General features: G+C 35.6%; 1 protein-coding gene across 9 annotated transcripts in view; it reads right to left on the bottom strand.

Moving 5' to 3' along the window:
- The window catches only part of ATRX (ATRX chromatin remodeler), a 328,475-nt gene that overhangs the window by 5,019 nt on the left and 297,508 nt on the right, over nucleotides 1–25,948 (bottom strand). For all 9 annotated transcript variants that reach the window (XM_077888250.1, XM_077888255.1, XM_077888252.1 and 6 more), the window contains 4 exons: nucleotides 8,318–8,467; nucleotides 7,342–7,467; nucleotides 6,497–6,592; nucleotides 5,868–5,996 (listed from right to left, as the gene is read on the bottom strand). In XM_077888250.1, the coding sequence (XP_077744376.1) occupies nucleotides 5,868–5,996; nucleotides 6,497–6,592; nucleotides 7,342–7,467; nucleotides 8,318–8,467 (501 nt within the window). The remainder of the gene's footprint in view (nucleotides 1–5,867; nucleotides 5,997–6,496; nucleotides 6,593–7,341; nucleotides 7,468–8,317; nucleotides 8,468–25,948) is intronic.

Here is a 25,948-nt window from a genome sequence, read left to right as displayed (position 1 = left end):
AGGTCTTGGAATATGCTAGTTTTTTTAAAGAGTTACATAGTTCAGTAGGAACTTGTGAAATATATCACGTATAGTTCCACTTTCTTTTACTCTCAAGTTAAATATATTAAAAAGTATACTTATTTTGGGAAGTTGCTTAAAAATGATAAACATGGGTGGGCAGGGAAAGATGGTGGAGGACGAAGGTACTCAAATCACCTGTCCCCACGAACTTACCTAGATCACTTTCAAATCATCCTAAAAACCTAGAAATTCAACCTGAGATTTAAAGAGAGAACAACTAGAAACTTACAGAGAAGAGTTGGCGCTTCTAAAAAGTATAACTCGTTTTTAGCCACTCTGCACTGAGCAAAATGACTATAAAGAAGAACTCATCACAAAAGAAAAAAAATCAGGGCAGCCCCAGTGGTGCAGTGGTTTAGCGCCGCTGCAGCCCAGGGCGTGATCCTGGAGACCCTGGATCGAGTCCCATGAAGCCTGCTTCTCCCTCTGCCTGTGTCTCTGCCTCTCTCTCTCTCTCTCTCTCTGCATCTCTATGAATAAATAAATAAATCTTTAAAAAAAAGAAAAAATCAGGAACAGTACTCTCTGCCACAGAGTTACAGAATTTGGATTATAAATTGATGTCAGAAAGCCAATTCAGAAGCACAATTATAAAGCGACTGGTGGCTCTGAGAAAAAGCAAAAAGGATTCAAGAGATTTCATGACTGCAGAATTTGGATCTAATCAGGACGAAATTAAAAATCAATTAAATGAGAAGCAATACAAATTGGAGGTCCTAAAGACGAGGGTTAATGAGGTAGAAGAAAGAGGGAGTGACATAGAAGACAAGTTGATGGCCAGGAAGGAAGCTAAGGAAAAAAGAGAAAAACAATTAAAATACCATGAGGAAAGGTAAAGGGAAATAAATGACAGCCTCAGAAGGAAAAAAAATCTACGTTTCATTGGGGTTCCAGAGGGCACCAAAAGGTTCTGCCTTTCTGGAAACAGGACCAGAAAGCATACTTGAACAAATCATAACCGAGAACTTCCCTAAATTGGGGAGGGAAAAAGGCATTCCGATCCAAGAAATAGAGAGATCCCCCCCATAAAATCAATAAGAACCATTCAACACCTCAACATTTAATAGTGAAACTTCCAAATTCCAAAGATAAAGAGAAGATCCTTAAAGCAGCAAGAGCAAGAGATCTCTAACTTTTATGGGGAGAGAGATTAGATTAACAGCAGACCTCTCCACAGAGACCTGGCAGGCCAGAAAGGGCAAGCAGGATATATTCAGGGTCCTAAATGAGAAGAACATGCAGCCAAGAATACTTTATCTAGCAAGGCTCTCATTCAGAATAGAAGGAGAGATAAAGAGCTTCCAAGAAAGGCAGAAACTGAAAGAATATGTGACCACCAAATCAGTTCTGCAAGAAATATTAAGGGGGACACTAAAAGAAAGAGGACGCTCAAAGAAATAAACCACAAAAACAGAGAATGAATAGGTATTCTGATGACACTAAATTCATATCTTTCAATAGTAACTCTGAACGTGAATGGGCTTAATGACCCCATCAAAAGACACAGGGTTTCAGACTGGATAAAAAAGACCTAGCTATTTGCTGTCTACAAGAGACTCATTTTAGACCTAAGGACACACGTACAGCCTGAAAATGAAAGGTTGGAAAACCATTTACCATTCAAATGGTCCTCAAAAGAAAGCAGGGGTAGCAATTCTCCTATCAGATAAAGTTTATCCCAAAGACTGCAGTAAGAGATAAAGAGGGATGCTATATCATAATTAAGGGATCTATCCAACAAGAGGACCTAACAGCTATGAATATTTATGACCCTCATGTGGGAGCTGCCAATCAAGACATCAACCAATTAATAACCAAAGTTAAGACATACTTAGATAATAATACACTAACACTGGGAGACTTCAACATGGCGCTTTCTGCAAATGACAGATCTTCTAAGCACAACATCTTCAAAGAAATAGGAACTTTAAATAATACACTCGACCAGATGTATTGCACAGATATTCACAGAACTTTACATACAAACACAACTGAATACACATTCTTCTCAAGTGCACATGGAACTTTCTCCAGAATAGACTACATACTGGGTCACAGATCAGGTCTTAACTGAAACCAAAAGATTGGGATTGTCCCCTGCATATTTTCAGACCATAATGCTTTGAAAGTTGAACTCAAGCACAAGAAGAAATTTGGAAGAAATTCAAACACGTGGAAGTTAAAGAGCATCCTGCTAAAAGATGAAAGGGTCAACAAGGAAATTAGAGAAGAATTAAAAAGATTCATGAAACTAATGAAAATGAAGATACAAGCATTCAAAATCTTTGGGATACAGCAAAAGCAGTCCTGAGAGGGAAAAACATCGCAATACAAGCATCTCTCAAAAAACTGGAAAAAAACTCAAATACACAAGCTTAACCTTGCACCGAAAGGAACTGGAGAAAGAAGAGCAAATAAAACCTACACCAAGAAGAAGAGAAATAATAAAGATTCGAGCAGAACTCAATGAAATAGAGACCAGAAGAACTGTAAAACAGATCAACAAAACCAGGAGTTGATTCTTTGAAAGAATTAGTAAGATAGATAAACATTTAGCCAGCCTTATTAAAAACAAAAGAGAAAAGACTCTAATTAATAAAATCATGAATGAAAAAGGAGAGATCACCACCAATACCAAGGAAATACACACGATTTTAAAAATATATTATGAGCAGCTGAACACCAATAATTTAGGCAATCTAGAAGAAAAAGATGCATTTCTGGAAAACCACAAACTACCAAAACGAACAGGAAGAAACAGAAAACCTAAACAGGCCGATAACCAGGGAAGAATTTGAAGCAGTCATCCAAAACCTCCCAAGACACAAAAGTGTGGCTTCCCAGGGGAAATCTGTCAAATGTTTAAAGAAGAAACAATACCTATTCTATTAAAGCTCTTCCAAAAGATAGAAAGGGATGGAATACTTCCAAACTCATTCTATGAGGCATCACCTTATTTCCAAAACCAGACAAAGACCCCACCAAAAAGGAGAATTATAGACCAATCTCCCTGAAAAACAGAGATGCAAAAATTCTCAACAAGATACTAGCCAATAGGATCCAACAGTACGTTAAGAATATTCACCATGACCAACTGGGATTTATCCCCGGGACGCAAGGCTGGTTCAACACTCATAAAGCAATCAACATGATAGATCATATCAACTAGGGAAAAAGCAAGAACCATATGATCCTTTCAATAGATGCAGAGAAATCATCTGACGAAAGACAGCATCCATTCTTGATCAATAGTCTTCAGAGTGTAGGGATAGAGGGAACATTCCTTAGCATCTTAAAAGCCATCTATGAAAAGCCACAGCAAATATCATTCTCAACGAGGAAACACTGGGAGCCTTTCCCCTAAGATCAGGAACACGACAGAGATGTCCACTCTCACTACTGCTATTCAATATAGTACTAGAAGTCCTAGCCTCAGCAATCAGACAACAAAAAGAAATAAAAGGCATTCAAATTGGCAAAGAAGAAGTCAGCCTCCCCCTCTTTGTAGATGACATGATACTGTACATAGAAAACCCAAAAGACTCCACCCCAAGATTCCTAGAACTCATACAGCAATTTGGCAATGTGGCAGGATATAAAATCAATGCCCAGAAGTCAGTGGCATTTCTATACACTAACAATGAGACTGAAGAAAGAGAAATGAAGGAGTCAATCACATTGACAATTGCATGTCATAAAGCATAAGATACCTAGGAATAAACCTAACCAAAGAGGTAAAGGATCTATACCCTAAAAACTACAGAGCACTTCTGAAAGAAATTGAGGAAGACACAAAGAGATGGAAAAATATTCCATGCTCATGGATTGGAAGAATTAATATTGTGAAAATGTCCATGCTACCCAGGGCAATTTACACATTTAATGCAATCCCTATATAAATACCATGGACTTTCTGCAGTGAGTTGGAAAAAATCATCTTAAGATTTGTGTGGAATCAGAAAAGACCCTGAATAGCCAGGGGAATACTGGAAAAGTAAACCAAAGCCAGGGGCATCACAATACTGGATTTGAAGTTGTACTACAAAGCTGTGATCATCAAGACATTGTGGTACCAGCAAAAAAACAGACACACAGATGAATGGAACAGAATAGAGAAGCCAGAAATGGGCCCTCAACTCGATGGTCAACGAATATTTGACAAAGCAGGAAAGACTATCCACTAGAAATAGGACAGTCTCTTCAATAAATGGTGTTGGGAATATTTGACAGCCATGTGCAGAAGAATGAAACTAGACCACTCTCTTTCACCATACACAAAGATAAACTCAAAATGGATGAAAGCTCTAAATGTGAGACAAGAGTCCATCAAAATCCTAGAGGAGAACACAGGCAACACCCTTTTGAACTTGACCACAGCAACTTCTTGCAAGATACATCCATGAAGGCAAGAGAAACAAAAGCAAAAATGAACTATTGGGACTTACTCAGGATAAAAAGCTTCTACACAGCAAAAGAAACAGTTAACAAAACTAAAAGACAACCTACAGAATGGGAGAAAATATTTGCAAATGACCTATCAGATAAAGGGCTAGTATCCAAGATCTATAAAGAACTTCTTAAACTCAACACCAAAGAAACAAACAATCCAATCATGAAGTGGGCAAAAGACATGAACAGAAATCTCACATGAAAGACAATCTCACAATCTCTATGAAAGACATAGACAAGGCCAAGAAGCACATGAGAAAATGCTGTGCATCACTTGCCATCAGGGAAATACAAATCAAAACCAAAATGAGATACCACCTCACACCAGTGAGAATGGGGAAAATTAACAAGACAGGAAACAACAAATATTGGAGAGGATGTGGAGAAAGGGGAACCCTCTTGCACTGTTGGTGGGAATGTGAACTGGTACAGCCACTCTGGAAAACTGTGTGGAGTTTCTTCAAACAGTTAAAAATAGATCTGCCCTATGACCCAGCAATTGCACTGCTGGGGATTTAGCCCAAAGATACAGATGCAGTGAAACGCCGGGACACCTGCATCCCGATGTGTATAGCAGCAATGTCCACAATAGCCAAACTGTGGAAGGAGCCTCGGTATCCAACGAAAGATGAATGGATAAAGAAGATGTGGTCTATGTATTCAATGGAATATTGCTCAGCCATTAGAAAAGACAAATACCCACCGTTTGCTTCAACTTGGATGGAGCTGGAGGATATTATGCTGAGTGAAATAAATCAATTGGAGAAGGACAAACATTATAGGGTCTCATTCATTTGGGGGTATAAAAAATAGTGAATGGCATCAAAGGGGAGAGGAGAAAAAATTAGTGAGAAAAAAATCAGCGAGGGTGACAGAACATCAGAGACACCTAACTCTGGGAAACAAACAAGGTGTGGTGGAAAGGGAGGTGGGCGGGGGGTGGGGGTGTCTTGGTGACAGGCACTGAGGGGGGCACTTGATGGGTGAGCACTGGGTTTTATATGTTGGCAAAGAACTCCAGTAAAAAAAAAATACAAAAAATGGTAAATATGGTTAAATCCTGGCAAAAATTCCTTTTTAGATATCCACAATACACAGAAATTCAAATTATGTGGAAAAGAGCCTATATAATTTCAAGGAGACCCATTTAGGAATTTGTTGCTCTTTTGTAACTTATAACCAAGATATTACCTTTACTCGAGAATTACTAAGTTTTGTGACAAAATTTCTTCTAGGAAAAGCCAATGGTCATACATATATATGAGGGGAGGATGGTTATTGACATAGATGTCACACAAACACATTATTATAAATTACAAAAATTGGACATAACTTAGAGATAGTCAAACTCTTACCATCTGCTGTTTTGTCAGTACGTCATTATAGATTGCTTCTCTTCTTTTAACATCAAGCTCCTGGCTGGCTTGTCTACTTAATGCTAATGCCTGTACTTGGGCCTCTGAGAGATTCATGTTTTCCTTCCACTAAAAGAAAAATGTTCCATTTACTTCTTATTGCAGCAGAATTGACGATACTCAAAAATATTCAGGATTTTAAAAGGTATTTCCCCCTTTCCTTTTTTTCTAAAGAAAATAAAGATTTACAAACATGGTACTAAGTTATCCACTGTTGTACAAGGTTTGGCTATCTCTGGAATGAAACTACTTGGATTTAATTTGTGCAACTGATAAAATATGTTTATGTAAACAACACATACATTTCTCTGGTTGATTTCCCAATTCTTAGATATTACCCACTTCTCTTTTGTGCCAACATTTAGGTAAAAAGGCTAAAGTATAGCTTGACACTATTATCCAGTTTACTGGTATTTTACCATTCCAAATCAAGTTATAAGAATTATGCTGTTTTCTCTACAGAAAGAGTGAAGCAAACCACAATTAAAAATTAAAACAAAAGGGCTGGGGGTGGGGGATGACACAACAAAAATAGCAAGTTGGAGTAAGATAACTGCCAAATAACTTACTACAGCTGAAATTATATCTTCAAGAGGCTGAATCCTCACTGCTGTTACACTGTTTGTTGCTTCCACAACTTTTTCTCTTCCTTGGTTAATGAGGTCCTAGAAGAATGCAAGAATGTTATATAGGACATATAAAAGACACATGGTTGTAAAGTATAGGGATCCTTCCTGTCAATTTATAGCAGTTGGTTTTAAAACTCTTCAAATAATTAAAAAGCAGCAAAATGCAGCATCAATAAAGTGGGCAAAACTTACCAGTGAGGGTCCTGTTAAGAAGATAAAAGTTTGGGTCTGCACCAATAGTTTATCAATTTAAAGGACTCCATAAGTACATTTTTAAAAGGAAATCACAAATTCATTTAAGTTATTACATTATTGGTATAATAAAACGTAATCTTTCTTATTTAATTCATAATTAATTCTAGTTTTAAATAGCTTATTTCATAATACTGGACATTATCATATATTTAATGCTGTATCTACACTGCATCAGAATATAAATGTATTTATCCTATTTTCAAACATTAAGCAAGCTAATTTGTTTATTCAAAATATTTTATAACTGAAGAAGTGCTAGTTCCCTAGTCAGTCAGGTGCCCTATTGTTCCTTAATTAAAATAATTCAAACAACATTAAATCAAGGCCTAATTCTCTTGTGCTCTGAACAAACCACATTTTACTATACTATGCTGGTTCAAAAAGGTCAACAAATAAGAGAAAAATTTCTTGGTCTATTCAGAGGTAATCTTTTGGAGAATGTGATATTCCTGCACAGGGAACCCTCAACAACAGGGCACTTGAAATTGCCTTTAACTCAAGTTAAACTACTTTTGTACTTCACAACTTACCTCCAGCTGTTGATTACTCATTGCTGACAGGGCTCCCAAATTGAAAGGAATATAAGGAGTTTGAGAGTTGAAACTGACAGGGGGTAAATTGGTCCCAGTTGGTATGTTGAAACGCATGGTCAGTCCCTAAAAACAAAAAATTATGCACTTTCCACACTGTGATTTAAAACTTGAAATTCTGCATCACCTACTGGTTTAGAAAAGAATCCACATTCTCAGATCTAAGAAATTATTAACACTCTTCCACACACAAACAAAACACCCTTTTCACTCGAAACCAAGATCTTATTACATGGAAAGCTTTAACCCCTAAAGGTGTATTATTTTTTTCTGATAATTCCCACAGAATGGGGCAACTCAGAGAATTCTAATGAGACTCCTAACATCACATTAACGTTAAAGAAGTTTGGTACAATGAGTTAGGACTTTAAAAAGAATTCAGGTATTAGGATAAGGTTTCCCATGCTCAGGCACATTTTTGCTCAAGTGAGTTGGTGTTAAAACAGACATGGAACTATTTAAAATAATGTTGCTGTTGGAGACTAACATTAATGTCCAATAATGTAATATTTTTGCGTTCTGACATTCAGTCAAAATTTCGATTTCATGGTATATAGGCTAAAGAAACATTTCCTCCTACCTCCAAACACTAAGCTCCTGTATATCTATTACTAGAGTGAGGGTGTTGACAGCAGTTAAGTGATGCTAAATATATAGCTTCCCAGTAATCTCTCAATTCAGCAAGTGCTAAGCAGAAATGGGGTTACTACTCTTTAAGTGGAAACTATTTTCTTCTTTCCTTTCCTCCCACTCTACTACCAAAGGTAGCCAAAGCCTATTAACAAACTCATATTTAGGATTCTGTTCCTAAAGACTCCCTATTATTATTACCTGTTCCAAATGTGATCCTTTTCTTACTGCTCTTCCAAATGACTAACACAAAAACCAAAACCAAAAAGCATTTTGAATGAACTACCTTCTTCTCTGCTTCATACTCAGCCCAAGCTGCTTTTCTTTCTTCTTCAGTCAATTCTTCTTCTTCTTTGTGGTCCAAAAGAGAATCATGTTCATGATATCCTACAATGTGTTCTTTATGTATTTGAAGAAGTTCTGCAAGTATGGTGTCCTGTTTAGAGGGGTTGAAATAACAAAGAATTATTTTTTTCTCTCTGGATCCTATCTCCACAGTTCGTTGGTCTAATGTCAGACTAGAAACTAGACACTGGCTGGCTGCTACACATATTTCTGATATATATCATATAAATTACTTAGAAAACAGTCACAATACATGCAACACCAGCCTCTTATGTAAGAACTTCTATATAACAATGTTTATATAAGCATGTTTTAGGGGTTCGCAATTTTTTAAATGTAGTTTTACTGTGTTTTTTTCTACAACTTTTTTCTAATTTTTTCATATGTATTCTGTTTTGTATTTGTTCTGAGTTGATAATATATGTTAATATAAGTCTGCTTACACCAGAGATTACATTAAATGCTTCTGCTAAAAAATCATGGCAACTCCTCTTTATACATATGTAACAACTTTATTTTCACAATCACTATGGCCACCAACCACTATATTAATGAAAAGCAAATATAAATTAACCTAAATAGCTACAAGACAGTTTCAATAGAACATACAGTCCTTATATTTCAATTGTAGAAAGGTCAAATATAAATTATATTGTAAAGACCCATGGGTCAAATTTAAACTGATATACACTGTTTATCATTTTCTTGTCACAGTGTTTTTTTTTTTTTAAAGTCACAGTGTTTTAAGTCAGTCTTTTAAGGTTAAAAATTTTAAAGCTTAAAAATTGGAATCATTTATATACTTAGTAAGAACCACCAAACTCTTGCTCTGTGTAATTATGATTATGAGAGAGAGATGAAAAGAGATTGGGAGGCAGGGATTAAAGTGAACCACAGATATGTTACTCGCTAATAAAAAATTAAAATACTCACAAGTTGTTTATTAAGAAATCACAGATGAAAACCTAGATATATAAAAGGCAATCACTTTACAAAAGCATTTTTCATAGCTTCTATCAGCAAGTTCTCTTAAAACACACTTTCTAAATTGAGTATGAATCTAGTGAAAGGAATGTAATTACAGAGCAAAGGAAAGGTTGCAGAGGTATATATTCCGTTAAATTTAAATTTAATCTACATCTAGTAATGTTTAATGCCTTAAGTTTCAGCATAGACAAATCTCACACTTGAAAATAATTGTCCTTACATCTTCATCTACTCCCAGAGTAGAGGGTGCAACACATGGTAGGAACTCAAATGTCTGTTACATAACTTAAGATGAAAAATTCAGATCATGAGGCCTTAAGATTTTTTTCCTGTACAATAGGAAATGCTGACACTAATTCCAAATAATCAGAATATTTGTTTCATGTAAACAACTCTTTATCTTGCTACCCCAATTAAGCACTTAAAATAATTATATCATCATTCCATGAGACAAAAGAAATTTATTTCACTAATGAATACAGCCGTAATTGAGATTTTATCATTTTGACATGATATGATATTTCTTTTGTTGAAAGTCAAGAACATTAGACCATACATGAGAGGGCTCAAGAAAGCTGAATGGTGGAATACATAGATGCTAACAGGTTTAGTTTTCTTGAAATGCTAAATATTTCTCTTCTACATCAGTGTAGAAATCTGTCATGAAAGCTGACTTCCCATGCCTATGCCATATAAAACAAGTTTATCATCACTAGACAGATCTCCGAAGTTCATAGTTACTGACCAGGTAGGCAGGGAGATAGGTCAATACGAATCAAATTCTATTAAAAGATGGTGCTTCTTCAGATGTATGTCTCCCATGATCACCCCCCAACTATGACTCAAGAGAGAGGTATACATTAAAACCAGATAACACTCATTTTTAGCAAGTGACCATGACAAATACAATTAGAAAAGTTAGCTATTTGGGGATCCCTGGGTGGCTCAGCAGTTTGGCGCCTGCCTTTGGCCCAGGGTGCGATCCTGGAGTCCCAGGATCGAGTCCCACGTCAGGCTCCCGACATGGAGCCTGCTTCTCCCTCCTCCTGTGTCTGCCTCTCTCTGTGTCTACCATAAAAATAAATAAATAAATAAATCTTAAAAAAAAGTTAGCTATTCTACAAAATACCAAATAAATAACAAGGTAGAAATGTTCTACGAATAGTTCCTAATTTTACTTCTGTCTAGCAATAAGTGATGTTCTTAGCAATAGTCAAAATAACTTAATTTCTCTAAGAAAACAAAATTTCCCTTTTCCTAAGGGAAAGACCAAGAAAATTTTGCTAGGAACTTAATTTACTTTCAGCTGTGCCACTAATTCTCTCTGTAATAATGAATAATAATTTAGTCTAGCTATGACTCTCAATTAAACAAAATGAAATCCTCTCCACTCACATGTATAACAGGATGTTATAAGAATAGCAGAATTAGATGAAACACCCAATTCTGTGGAAATAAATCTTATGTCAATTAAGTGTAGTATTTATTTCTCAATTATAAACACAACAGTTCATACATTAATTACTTTCTTATGGTTAGAAAGAAAGCCTTTCCAGAGATGCATGTATGCAATGTGCATGTGCAGGCATGTGCACACACACTCTCATTCTTTAAAAAATGTCTTAACTGTCAGGGAGTTTTATCAAGTCAGTCCTTATTATCCGAAAATTTCAATAAACCTGACATGAACTATTTTACCATTTATCTTTAGGAGATACTCATCTTAGGAAACTCCACTTCCAAAACATTTGAATGTATTCTCCCCACCAATTTCAGATTTTAAGATCTATCTTCTCCAGTCAAACATGATTGCCTTATTAAAGTCAGATTATGGTAAAAGCTCAGCTTCTGTCCATGCAATAACTTTCATTTTGATCCACAATCAACTAAAATGCCAACAAGTCAGAGGAAAAGTGCATGTGACTTTGTTTTGATTCATTAAAGAATTTTGGACCCTTTTCCTAAAAGACTAGCTCCCTCCTAACATCAAACCAAAAAACCATTCAGATCATTTCTACTAGCCACAGATGCTCCTTTCTTTTCAAAGAATTTTTTTAAAAATTTAAGGAAACAATGCTAATTTCCTATTATAAACCTAGAGATAACTAATGGTATTATCTGTCATATATTTCTCCACACATTTACACTTTACACTTACATTCAAACATGCTTTTACATAAAAATGGGATTGTACTATAGTTTTTTTTTTTAAAGACTTATTTATTTATTTATTCATGAGAAACACAGAGAGAGAGAGAGGCAGAGACACAGGCAGAGGGAGAAGCAGGCTCCATGCAAGGAGCCTGATGTGGGACTCGATCCCGGGTCTCCAGGATCACACCCTGGGCTGCAGGCGGCACTAAACCACTGCGCCACTGGGGCTGCCCTGTACTATAGTTTTGAAACTACTTTTCTGAATTAATATCTTTTCATTGACATTATTTTTTTTAAGATTTTATTTATCCATTCATGAAAGACAGAGAGAGAAAGAGAGGCAGAGACACAGGCAGAGGGAGAAGCAGGCTCCATGCAGGGAGCCTGACGTGGGACTCGATCCCAGGACTCCAGGATCACGCCCTGGGTCGAAGGCAGGTGCTAAACCATTAAGCCACCCAGGGATTCCCTCATTGACATTATTTTACATCAAATACAAATCATCATTTTTAATGGCTGCAAGGTGCTTATAAATCATATAGATATACCTTATAATCTATTTAATTATTCTCCTACTTAAGGGTTTATTAATATTTAGGCCACTTTCAATTCTTCATTATTACTAAATCTACAACAAAATAGGTTAACGGACAAATTTTAGTGTATTTCAGTGTATTTTTAGTGTATTTACACATAGTTGATATTACTATGCTGATAATACTCAAGGACTTAAATAAGTATGTTTACCACAATCTTCATTTTAACAAAGAAAAGACACTACATGTGTTAAGCTAACTGACTTTTATAGGAACAAAATTCATTTACATAGTTCAGAAACAGGAGATCAAAAATCTTTCTTTCCTCTAGAGTGCTGTGTAAGACACAAATAACAGAAAGAAGATACAGAATTTCTAATATAAATTCTTTCTACATCTTTCCCTTTGTAAATTAACTGTAGCATTGTTAATACAAGAAAACAGATGATTAGATTAAGACAGCAAAAAAAAATGTGTATCAGGATTCTCAGAATATTTCTTTGGGAAAAACAGTTTTGCAAAGTCTACAGCAAATCATACAATAAAGAAAAATTTCATCCCAATATACAACACAATCGGTGGAGAGGCTTTTTGTTTCTTCTCTTTGAAGCATGCATTTATTAGTTGCTATAGCAACACTATTATTGAAAACAATACTGGAACAGAATCTACAATCACTAGGCCAACAGTCGTGAAAATGAGGTTTAAATTATATCCAAATGTGTACCTTTTCTTTGTCTAAACTTTACTTTTCCTTCAATAAGTGAAAAAGCTTACAAGCTGAGAAAAAGCATGGTAGCTAACAGCTACGTTAGTTTAAGCTTTAAAAATGACTAGTTTAATTAATAAAACAAAATTAATGATAAATTAAATGTTTAAGTTAATTTATTTAGAAGTTTAAAGTATTTGGCAAGCTGACAGAAATTCCTATCTAATCAATCCTGAAATACAACCTTGAAAATAAAATTTTTAAAAACAATCAAGTCTTTGCCTGAGGGTGGGGGTGGGGGTTTGCCATGTTTCAAAATATTTTGCTTGCCATCACTTTGAATTTGGGTTCTGTAATATCTGGAAATAAAACGCCACTGGAATACTTAAGTGCCATAGGACTCATTCAAAAAGCTATGAAAAAACTCCTTTTATTACTTCAATAAGTCTAGATTTTTAGTAAAGAAACTTAATATTCCTTGTAAAAAAAAAAAAAAAAAGCTTCTACTTTTGGGACGCCTGGGGGGCTCAGCAGTTTAGCACCTGCCTTCGGCCCAGAACGTGTTTCTGGAGTCCCAGGATTAAGTCCCCCATTGGGCTCCCTGCATGGAACCTGCTTCTCCCTCTGCCTGTGTCTCTGCCTCTCTCTTTCTCTGTGTCTCTCATGAATAAATAAATAAAATCTTACAAAAAAAGTTTCTACTTTCAAATTTGAAGCCTGTTTTTCCCCAAACTACACTGGAAAAAAAAGCAACATATTTGATAAGTAACCAGAGAGATACTGAATAAAGTTCACATAAACCTCATATCATATTTTTAGGTCAAGAGCACCTAACTTTTGCCAAAGAGCATTCAAAATATATCCAGATTCCCAAATTATAGGTATAAATAAGATAGTGACAACCATAGAACTTGTCAGTTTCAAGGAAGGAAAAAGCAGGCCTGCCACTCTGACTTTGGTGGAACTTAAGAGCCAAAGTCTCCTTTGGTAACAATGTTCTCAAAGAACTAGATAGTATATTTAGCATTTAACCTTTAAAAACTGGTTATCCATTATAATTTGTACATAAGCCACATGCCATTCACTATGAGGTAAACAGTGTCAATGAAGACTGTATATGACTGCAGTGATTTTCTAGAGGTTGTAGCTTTCCAAGTAGAGCTTGAATTAGAACTTGATTCTCATGCTATACAATGTGGAGTTCATATTACCTTTTTATTTCATAAATACTGTTAACATCCCCTAACTCAACTATAGGTATGTATAGCATATAAAAAAGGATATAGATAGAAGACATATGAAAACAAATATTTAGCAGTTCAAATTACATCTTAAAGAAAGAAAACATTAAAAGAAGAAAGGTAAAATAATAATATATAAATAAGGTCACCTAGTGATTCTTATATTGACCAAATCTCTCATGCAATTTATATTCTTTTATGGGTCCAAAATAATGAGTATGATGTAAAAATCTTGGTCATGAAAACATCAGTAACTGAAGAGACAGAAGGAGGCATTCACCTACTTAATCCCCCCCAAAAGTATCACAGCTTAATTTTCCACTACTCCTAGAATGTCACATGACATATTTGAATGAGCCAACCTAACCAAACAAGTAACATACTTTAGGATATTAATATACAGATCCTGTGGTACTTAAGTACCTTATGTTGAAATTCAGAATCAATGATCATTCCAACACGTTAGTTATATCCTTCTGAACTCCTCTAAATGAAAATGAAAAAAATGAAAGGACATATAGCCTTGCTTTCCAGGTATCTCTCTACAACAGACAATTTCATGACAAGATTGCCTGAAATATAAACACCAATATAATTTTGCTGGAATCAACTGATTTGATAAAAAGACCTGTGAGATCTGTGTCAGCCTTTTTAATTTCAGAGGAAAATTTAATGGTAAGACTTAAATTAATATGTTTATTGTAAGATGGGAGACTTTATGTATAGTGGTTAAGACCACAGGCTCTACCTCAATGTCCTTTGACAGATGAACGGATAAAGAAGATGTGGTGTATGTATATATATACACACACCAATATTACTCAGCCATTAGAAACAATGAATACCCACCATTTGCTTCGACGTGGATGGAACTGGAGGGTATTATGCTGAGTGAAATAAGTCAACTGGAGAAGGACAATCATCATCATATGTTTCACTCATACAGGGAATATAAGAAATAGTGAAAGGGATTATAAGGGAAAGGAGGGGGAAATGAGTGGGAAAAATTAGAGAGGGTGAAAAAACATGAGAGACTCCTCTGGGAATCTATATTTTTAACAAGGTCCACCCTGGTTTTATGGATACAAGGTATGTAGTGGTCTGATTTGCCTTTATCGTTATTATCAGCTAAACCTCTGAATTAAGAATAACAATAAACAGTAGCTAACATTTATTGAGTGCTTTTTATGCCAGGCACTGTACAAAGGGCTTTACTAGTATTGAATTATTTAATTCTTATAGCCACCTTACAAAAACCCTGTACAATTTGTTTTTATTTAATATATAAATATAATATATTTATACAAAATTTGGGACCTCAGTTGGTTAAGCATCCAACTCCTGATTTCAACTCAGGTCATGATTTCAGGTTGTGAGTTCGAGCCCTGCATCAGGCTCTGCACTCAGCAAGGAGCCTGCTTAAGATTTTCTCTCTCCCTGTCCCTCTGCCCCTCCCCACACCCCACTCATGAAAGAAAGAAAGAAAGAAAGAAAGAAAGAAAGAAAGAAAGAAAGAAAGAAAGAAATAGGGGAGGCAAATGTGGCAAAATATTAACAATCACTAAATCTAGGTGATGGGCATATGAGTATTCATTATATTTTTCTCATTTGGAAATTTTCAAAATAGGAAAAAAAGTTTTAATTAACCATTTTTTTCCTTATTTTATTTGCAATAACAGAGATTGACAACACTAGACAATGAGAGAATTCTGGGACAGTACAAAGTCTGAAAGATGGGACATTTTCCTTTTTACCCCTAGTTAGCTGTATATTTTAGCCTATCAAAACAGTTTTCTATTTTTTTTCAAAACAGTTTTCTAAAGCTGGGATCTGAATTCAAGTCACATCTGTAGATTTTCTTTAAAGCTAAACTGAATACATAATTGCATGCTAACATTATTTTACGAAATTTACATGGAATAGCTAATTTTCATAGTAACTCTATTAAGTACATACTATTATTATCACCATATAATTGATGAGATTTTTAATATCATGAATCAGCATGGGCTGCTGGCTTTCTCCCACCACAATCAACCCACGGAAACTACAGAAAAGAAAAAGAAACATGAATTCCAGGAACTCACAGCAAACACACAGATATATACACACCCCATCCCTGCAGTGACAACACTGGTACCATATACCATTTGAAGCAGAGTTATTAACAAAATGTACTAATAATTCAAAATAAGCATGAAAGTATACTCAAGGATATAAGCAAAGGTATCATGAATATGAAATTCAAACAAAAATTATCTAAAAAGAGCCAAAAATGAAATATTCAGGATAAAAAATAATCACTGAAATAGATAATTCAATGGATAATATAAAAAGCAGAAAACACATAGCTAAAAATTAACTTAGTGAGTTGGGAGATCAGAATGAGGCAAAAGAAAAGCTATAAGATATGGAAGCTAAAAGCAGAAGGGCAGGGACACCTGGGTGGCTCAGCAGTTGAGCACTGCCTTCGGCCCAAGGCATGATCCTAGACTCCTTGGATCAAGTCCCTCATCAGGCTCTCTGCATGGAGCCTGCTTCTCCCTCTGCCTATGTCTCTGTCTCTCTGTGTGTCTCATGAAAAAATAAAATTTAAAAATAAATAAAAGTAGAAGGGCAGGCATTTACTATTAACAGTCTCAGAAGGAGAGGAAAATAAAAACGAAGAGGATGAGATTTTTGAAGAGTAACAACATAAATCTCTCAGAATTACAGATCAAGAAACTGAAGCACAAAGAAGTCAAATAATGTGATGGTCAAGATTCAAACCCAGGTGGTCTTTTCCAAGGGCTCCTGTTCTTAATGACTATGCTGTACCTGACTCAGGCCTAGAGATGAGTTCAGCATCCAAGATACTTAAAAAGGACTAGAATCAGCTTTGCTACTCTATGATTTTGTAGTAACTAAAGGATGAAATCTACATTCCTCAGTATTACACACCTTGATAGCACTGAAAATGCTTTTTCATAAAGTCACAGTAGTGATCAGGATATATGAGGATGTGTTTCACTCATATGTGGAATATAAGAAATAGTGAAAGGGACCATAAGGGAAAGGAGGGGAACTGAGTGGGAAAAATTAGAGAGGGAGACAAACCATGAGAGACTCCTAACCTTGGGAAACAAACAAAGGGTTGTGGAAGGGGAGGTGGGTGGGGGGATGGGGTAACTGGGTGACAGGCACTAAGGAGGGCACTTGATGGCAGGAGTACTGGGTATTATACTATATGTTGGCAAATTGAATTTAAATTTAAAAAAAAAGTATAAGGATGTGAAGGAAAGGGGACACTTGTGCACTGTTGGTGGGATTGCAAATTGGTAAAACCACTATGGAAAATATCATGGAGGTTCCTCAAAAAAATTGCAGATAAAACTAGCTTATGGGCTAGTAATTCCACTTGTGGGTATTAATCAGAAGGAAAGAAAAACACTCAAAAATACCTGAACCTCCACATTCATTGCAGCATCATTTACAATAGCCAAGACATGGAAACAACCTAGGTTTCCCCTGATGGATGAATGGATAAAGAAAATGTGGTACATATACACAAAAGAATATTATTTGGTCATAAAAAAATAAGGAAATCCTGTCAATGCAATAACATGGAGGGACCTTGTGGGCATCATGCTAAGTGAAATAAGTCAGACTGAGAAAGTTTACAAATACCTATGTGGAATCTAAAAAGCTGAATTCATAGACACAGAGTAGAGTGGTGGTTACCAGGAACTGAGGGTGTGTGTGAAATGGGAAGATGTTTGTCAAAGGGTAAGATGAGTAAGTTCTGGTGATGTAATGTATAGCATGGCAACTGTAGTTAATAATACTGTAGTCTACATTTCAAAGTTGCTAAGAGAGTTGATCTTAAAAGTTTTTATTACAAGAAAAAAATTGTAACTGTGTGGTAATGTATGTTAACTAGACTTACTGTAGTGATCATTTAGCAATATATAAATATACTGAATCATTATGTTGTACACCTAAAACTATTACACATCAATTAAATCTCAATGAAAAAGAAAGCTGGAAATGAAAAAAATGGAGTTGAAGTCATATCAAAGGAGAGTGCCTCAGTTTACTTCTCCCACAAGTTTAATCACATAAGAAATTAATGTCAGCATAGTAGAGTATAGCGGTTAAAGAGTATGAGGTCTGGGCAGCCTGGGTGGCTCAGTGGTTTAGCGCTGGCTTCGGTCCAGGTCGTGGTCCTGGAGACCCAGGATTGAGTCCCATGTCGGGCACCCTGCATGGAGCCTGCTTCTCCCTCTGCCTGTGTCTCTACCTCTCACTGTCATTCTCTCTGTGTCTCTCATGAATAAATAAATAAAATTTTTAAAAATGTTTTAAAAAAAAGGGTATGAGGTCTGGTTATGACACTGAGATCAAATGCAGGTGCCATCATTTCTCTGTTATAATTTTGTCATCTGTAAGATAAAAACAAACTGTACAGGGTTTGTAAGGTGGCTATAAGAATTAAATAATTCAATACTAGTAAAGCCCTTTGTACAGTGCCTGGCATAAAAAGCACTCAATAAATGTTAGCTACTGTTTATTGTTATTCTTAATTCAAAGGTTTAGCTGATAATAAAGGCAAATCAGACCACTACATACCTTGTATCCATAAAACCAGGGTGGACCTTGTTAAAAATATAGATTCCCAGGGCCCACTCCCAGAAACTGATTCAGTAGGTCTTACATAAAGCCAGGAATCTGAATTTTTATCAAGCCGCCAGGTGATTCTGATGCTATTCAGATGCTATTACTCTTAGTGTTAAGAACTACACACAAGAAAAAACACTATTTTAAAGGCATGTCAACCACTGCCTTACAATCGTTGACGTGCAATTATAGGACAGAAATTCATTATTCAATTGCCACATTTTTTTGTATTTTTCTTTTTTTTTAATTGCCACATTTTTAATGAATACTTGCTATGTGCTAAGTATTATGCCAGGTGCTAGGAATATAGTGATGTAGATTCACTGACACAATCCTTACCCTAACAGGCCAGTAGTAGGAAGCTTATAATCTAGAAAGAACAGACATATCTTTTTTTTAATAAATTTATTTTTTATTGGTGTTCAATTTGCCAACATATAGAATAACACCCAGTGCTCATCCCATCAAGTGCCCCCCTCAGTGCCCATCACCCAGTCACCCCCCCACCCCGCCCACCTCCCTTTCTACCACCCCTAGTTCGTTTCCTAGAGTTAGGAGTCTCACAAGAACAGATATCTTTTAATCTGTCTACAAAACCAAAAAAGTTCTTGCCACTTTATTTAATCAGTAAGCATTTACTAAATACAGACCTGGTATTTTAAATTTCAGAATTTCCAGAATCTTGAGTAGCAGATATTTTTAGTCATTCAAAAGAAGACATTTCCTGAAGGCTACCTTACATCCTCCCCAATGGAAGCTCGCATTGCATCCCCAACTCTGCCAGTAAAGTGGCCTCATAGATGCTGATGTTTCCATTAGCAGTGATTTGCAAGGCATCTTGCCAGGGTTAGGGAGGCTGCTATTTAGGAGCATCATTGGCACCAAAGTCCCTTTAACCCAAATGTTTTCCCAAAAAATACTTGGTAACCCTGGATCCTTAATTTCTGTGTTATAAGGGGATATAATAAGATACCAAGCAGCAAAAAAGTATGGTCAGGGGCACCTGAGTGGCTCAGTTGCTTAAGTGTTTGCCTTCAGCTTAGTCATGATCTCAGGGTCCTGGGATCGAGGGGTCCTGAACTGGGCTCCCTGCTCAGCAGGGAGTCTGCTTCTCCCTCTGCTCTTCCCCCAACTTTTACAAACATGCTCTCCCTCCCTCACTCCCTCTCCCTCTCATGCACTCTCAGTCTCTTTCTCTCAAATAAATAAATCTTTAAAATAAATAAAACATGGTCTACTGTATAATGGTATATGGAGGGACACTAGAAAGCACTTCTTCACTTTAAAAAATTACTACAGAGGTATCAGCTGGTCATAACAATAGACAATTCTATAACTGTGTTATTTAAGAAAGAATAAAAAATTACTACAGAGGTATCAGCTGGTCATAACAGACAATTCTTCTACAATTGTGTTATTTAAGAAAAAATTCTTAAAAATAAAAAAGAAAGAAAATTCTTGAATGTTAGAAAGGGTTGTAGTTCATGGTCAAATGCATGCTAATATCATTAAAATCTAGTATTATTCACTCTTGATTATAATTGATCTCTAGAAGAATTCAAGACTCAAATAAACTGTCTCTTCTGCAGTCTAGCTGAGATTACGGTCTCTGGCTCTTAAATGTTTTTAGTCTTTACTAATCTGTCATATGTCAAGCTTAATCTAAGGATCAGGACTTCATGACTCCTCTGAAATTCCAAAAATGTATGTCTATACTGGTTTCAGAGAAATGAACCCAGTATAATGCAGTATTAGCAACAATTATGGAAACAAAAATAGCACCTAACATTTGAGCACTTACTATGTGTTAGGCATGGGACTTTATGTGGATTATGTCCTCTGTGAGAAAGGTACTACTATCTTTTTATGTTCTTGAGGGAAGTGAGGTTTGGAAAGCTTATGTGGCTTGCCTAAGATTACATCCTAAAAAGGACAGTTGACGAGTGATATGGAAAAAGTAACAGGCTTAAACCATTTGCTCTTTTTATTTGGTATCAACCATCTGAAAAAAACACTAAATAGGAGACTTTTATAACCTACAAAGAAATTGTAAAATTAAAACAATTTCTCTAGAATACATTATGATTTCTGGTGGTCTATGCTTATTCAGATGAATAATCATTTTTATGCCACTGGATAAAAAGAAACAATATTAGAACTTGTTTATTAAATAATAAACATGTAACTTGTGATAAAAGAGACAGAAAAGTAGGAAACAGTAACAACAAACCTCATATAGGCTTCAATTATGAGCATGGCTCCTTCTCGGTCAACAAAAATTGTGTTTATGTGCCACCATGTGGTTAATATGCTAAAGGTTACTGACACGTGCCCTACAATTAAATAGGTCCTTTTAAACTTTTATTCCTAAAAGTAAATGTATGAAAGATCCCTAAATAGGCTGATCAGCAATTTTAGACTTCACATCAAATTATTTTAGTGAGCATATTTCTCTCTAATGTTAAAAAAGACTAAGGTAAAACCATGTATTAACACTGCCCAATAACATTTCTGTTCAACAAACCATGCTCTGAGATATTAAAACTTTAATAAAGGAATAAAGACAAAGGGAAAAATTATATACAAGATCAGGGTAGAGGAAGCAAATCTAAAGCCTCACTTTGGATACTTAAGTTTAAATCTCCCATTTTATTATCTCTGTAATTACCAACATGCAGCATACCTTTAAAAAGACATAGGCAGTACAGTGCTAGAAAAGGAAGTATAAAAAAACTTTTATACCAAAGTTACTGACTTTTGTTTTCTTAATAAAGGGTATAGAGCTTAGGTTGCATACTCACTTAAGCATATTATGAAACATGACCCTGACCAAGATTTTCATCTCTGATATGTGTAATTCATAAGTTTACCAGAAAAGATACTTTCCCTAACACAGTCTCTACATAAACGTTAACAGAAGCAAGTTATTACTTTACCAGTTAAAAAAATAATCAGTCAATAAATCTTTATCACTAGAAACTTATGTTAAACTTTAAGTTTAGATCATGTTAGAAGTTTCAAACTGGCTGAAAAACATTATTACCTTGAACAACTAAAGAGCTGTAACAACACTTTGTAGACATGATTCAGGGGACCCTAAAATCAATATATTTAAAAATGGGTTCACAGGTCTACAAGACTTACATTTCAAAAAAAGAAAAACAGCACCAACAACAGCAAGAAACCAATGAGGGGATTTAAAAATATAATTTCTGAGGTGGAGTGGAAAACAGAGCTAAGATAGCTAATTCAGTACAGAACTGAAAATACAAATTAAAGCTCCAATTCTCTTTTTGTCACATACCTGCTGTGACAGACAAATCACTCTTCATTTTAATTTTACTACCTGCAATAGTAAGTCTGACACTGCCTTTCAATGACATATGAATCATTAAGGAACAATAAAAAATTTAGTTAAATATCACTACAAAGGCTACTTGAATTTCAAAAATAGGCCATATAAAAGTGCCAGCATTATATTATTCACTATGAATGAAAGAAAAGGAACAAAGGATATAGTTCTTGCCTTTAAAGAGCTGCAAAGATAAAAACACAAGAAAAATAGTCAAGTGGTTAATAAATTAAGTCTGAGATATTAAATCTAACTTTAAAAAAATTTTTAAAAAGAAAGTAGAGAAGTAAAAGAAAGTAAACAACAGAAATACAGGAAGAGGAATCATATAATAATTAAGGAGGAAGTGGTAAGGTAGAAAAAAATATAATCATCACATACCAAGTTGAAAATAAACATTCTCAGAACTATCAAAGGACAATGAAAATTATCTTAAAAAGGCATGCAGTTTAATTATTTAGATAAAAACAATTTGAAGGGGAAATGAAAATATATCATTTTTATCAGTCTTTCATCTTAAACATGATGTATAAAAAAGGAAGGTATTTGAAATTGTACTATAATAATAGGAACCAACTCTGAAATGTCTCTAATAAGAACAGGTTCAAATACCAAGAAATCTCTATGAATATCAAAATATCCACTTGTACCTATTTCAGAGAGGACCAATTTTCAACTTATTAAAGGAAATCAAAACCAAACAGTAGTGGGCAAAGTTAAGTAAAATTGTAAATATAAGCCTAGGGAATAAAGTTAAATACATTTACTGAGTACTTACACTGTCCTTGGTACTTCTCTATCCCTATTGCTACCACCTTACTTCAGGCCTGCATTACTACCACTCTTATCTGGACTATAAAATGCTATTAAAAACAGCATCCTAAAAAGTATCTTTGCATCTATTTCCCTTTCTCCAATCAATCCTGAATACTGATACCCAAAGTGATTTTTCTAAAATGAAAAATTTGATTTTGGTTTTCTTAAAATCATTATAATTGATCCAACAGCCTGTAATACAATGCCCAAACTCTAATTTCTATGATCTGATTCCTATCTGTCTCTCCAGTCTTTTCTCTTACCTCTTCTCCATGCCTACCCTTCCTTATTCTACCACTATCTTCTTTTACTCTTTTATTTTTAAACTACTTGAGGCTCCTAAAACTTGCCATGCTGTTTGATGCACGTTTCTTTTTCCTGCTCTTCCTCTTGAAGGGCCTTCACCTTTGGCCCTTATAGCAATGCAAACAGCTACTCACTTCCATTTCAACATCAGTTTAAGTCTTCCTAATGTCAACTCCCCATCTCCAACTTTTCCAAAAAAGAGCTAAATATTCCTTCCTTAATGTCTGTACTGATTTATATTATAGGACCCTTAACTTTAATTCTATTTACTTGCTTACAGTATACTGATTAGACTCCTTAGGATTAGGAACCTAGTCTTTATTTATTCATGAGACACACACACACACACACACACACACACACACACAGAGGCAGAGACACAGGCAGAGGGAGAAGCAGGCTCCATGCAGGGAGCCCAATGTGGGACTTGATCCCAGGACCCCAGGACCCCAGGATCACGCCCTGGGCTGAAGGCGGGCGCTAAACCACTGAGCCACCTAGGGATCCCAAGAACCTAGTCTTATTTACCAATGTATCTGTAGTAACCAGCATAGTGATTGGTACTTTGCAGGTACCTGAAAAGTTTTTAATCAATGAATGGGTAAATAAGCTTCATTATTTAGGTAAATTTTTTCACTGCCTATCTATTGAAATCTACAGTCTATCATCAGTTATTGAGTTCTCTCATTTATTTTCTTGAAGCGTTTGATTAACTCCATAATCATCACCTATATTATATGTAGGTCCTCATCCTGCATTTTACTACCAGGCTAATTTTCTAAAAGCCCACATTTATCATATAACAGGTCCGTTTATGAACTTATAGTGGATACTATTTTATTTTTTAGGATTTTATTTATTTATTTGAGAGAGAGACAGAGAGAGAGAGAGAGAGAGAGCACGCAAGCTGGGGGAGCAGTAGGGGAAGAGGGAGAAGCAGGCTCTCCACGGAGCAGGGAGCAGGGAGCCTGCCATTGGGCTTAATCCTAGACCAAAGCTTAACCAAAGGAGCTACCCAAGCACCCCATGAATACTATTTTAAATCCAAATACCTCCATTTACTTTTTATGGCTCTCCATAAGCTGGCCTCACCTTACCCACAACTCACACATCCAATTTTAACTCTATCTGGTCAATTTCTTTATCATACCTTGAGTCTGGTACATAAATCATCATCTTTCTTTTTGCCCAAATTGTTTCATCCTGCATTCAAACCTCATTCTTTCCTAATCCAACCAAATACTAACCACCTATTTTATAGGCCAGTGTGGTTTTTTTCCACTAAAACTGTACCTGAATGCTCCATCTTCCATTTTTTAACCATATAGTATATGGCAAACACATTCAGTAGCAGTTACATCAGCAATTCCTTCTTTTTCTTAAAGAACGTTACTTTTCTCTCCCCAAATAGAGTATCACCTCTTTCAGGTAAATCTCATACAATATCCTTTGTATTTCCTTTTAGATCCCTGACAGTTCTTAGTTACTGTGATAGTTAGAAAGGCACCAGTACTGAATAAGTTATGGGAATAAAAAGCAGACAGTAAGGGAAAAAAAAAGAACTAACATTCTCCCTTTAAATTAAATCTTTAAAAAAAATTAAATCTTATGTTGCAGCCCAATGCATAAAAGAGATAAAAGGAGAAGGACTCTGATTGAAACAGGATGTGGTGTTTGGAGTGCTGCCTGTCTGGCCTTCCACTACTCACTTAGCCACATGGTAGTCTTGGAGTACCTCTGCTAATTACTGGAGGCTCCCTGGAATACAATTTGAAAACTGTTAAGTTCAAGTTCTAGCTCTAACCCTTATTGGTCATGTACACTTTGGTAGTCACAAACTCTCTAAACTTCAGTTTCCTAAGGTAAATGAATATGAAGGAGAAAGTCCTGTGTAAACTTTAAAGTTTTCTATAAATTTGAGGACTTTACCACATCACAAGCCATGAGCTAAACTGGCTATATTATACAATCTCAACAGTTACATCACACAATGGTATTAACTGTGAAGGCATTCTATATTTTAAAACCCAGTTTTATTTAAAATAAAATAAAGCATCCTAAAGCCATTCAATTCTAGGAATCCTAGGTCTTCTGCCTTGTTTCTAATACTTGACCTTAACTTTCTAATCTCTATTTGGGGAGCAATAAAGTACATAATGATTGGGGCACCTGGTTGTGTATCTGCCATTGGTTCAGGTCGTGATCCCAGGGGTCCTGGGATTGAGTCCTGCATCAGGCTCCCTAGAGGCAGCCTGCTTCTCCCTCTGCCTATGTCTCTGCAATCTCTCTCTCTCTCTCTCTCTCTCTCTCTCAAGAATGAATGAATAACATCTTTAAAAAAAAGTACATAACGATTAAGAGTACATGCTTTCAAGTTGGGCAGACTTGGTTTGAAGGCCAGCTGCACCACTAAGTAGGTGGGTAAATTTGGCTAAGTTACATAACCTCTTCAAACCTTAATTTCCTCATCTTAAAAATGAAAACAACATTACCAGCTTTTCAGTTGCTGCTAGATTAAGGAAGATAATCTCAACAAACTGTTCAGCACATAGTATAAAACCCAGTAATAAATCACTAAAAGTCAACTATTCTTTTCCTTTTGGGAAGAGCTGTGGGAGAGTTGAAGCACTTTGTGTTAATGTAGCATTCAATATTCCTTTTCCTTTTTGTTCTTGGGCAAAGAATTATAGCACCAAAAGCAAAATATAGTAAGTAAAGTCTATAAATGAAAATGCATGACACCTTTAACAACTCAGAGTGCCAAGTTATAAAACAGATGTTTTTTCCCAGACATCGTATAACATTAAATAGCATT

This window comes from Canis aureus, chromosome X, assembly GCF_053574225.1.
Source record: "Canis aureus isolate CA01 chromosome X, VMU_Caureus_v.1.0, whole genome shotgun sequence".
Taxonomy (NCBI): Eukaryota; Metazoa; Chordata; class Mammalia; order Carnivora; family Canidae; genus Canis; species Canis aureus.
The sequence above is the reverse complement of the archived record's forward strand: the minus strand, read 5'-3'. Positions and strand labels throughout refer to the sequence as shown.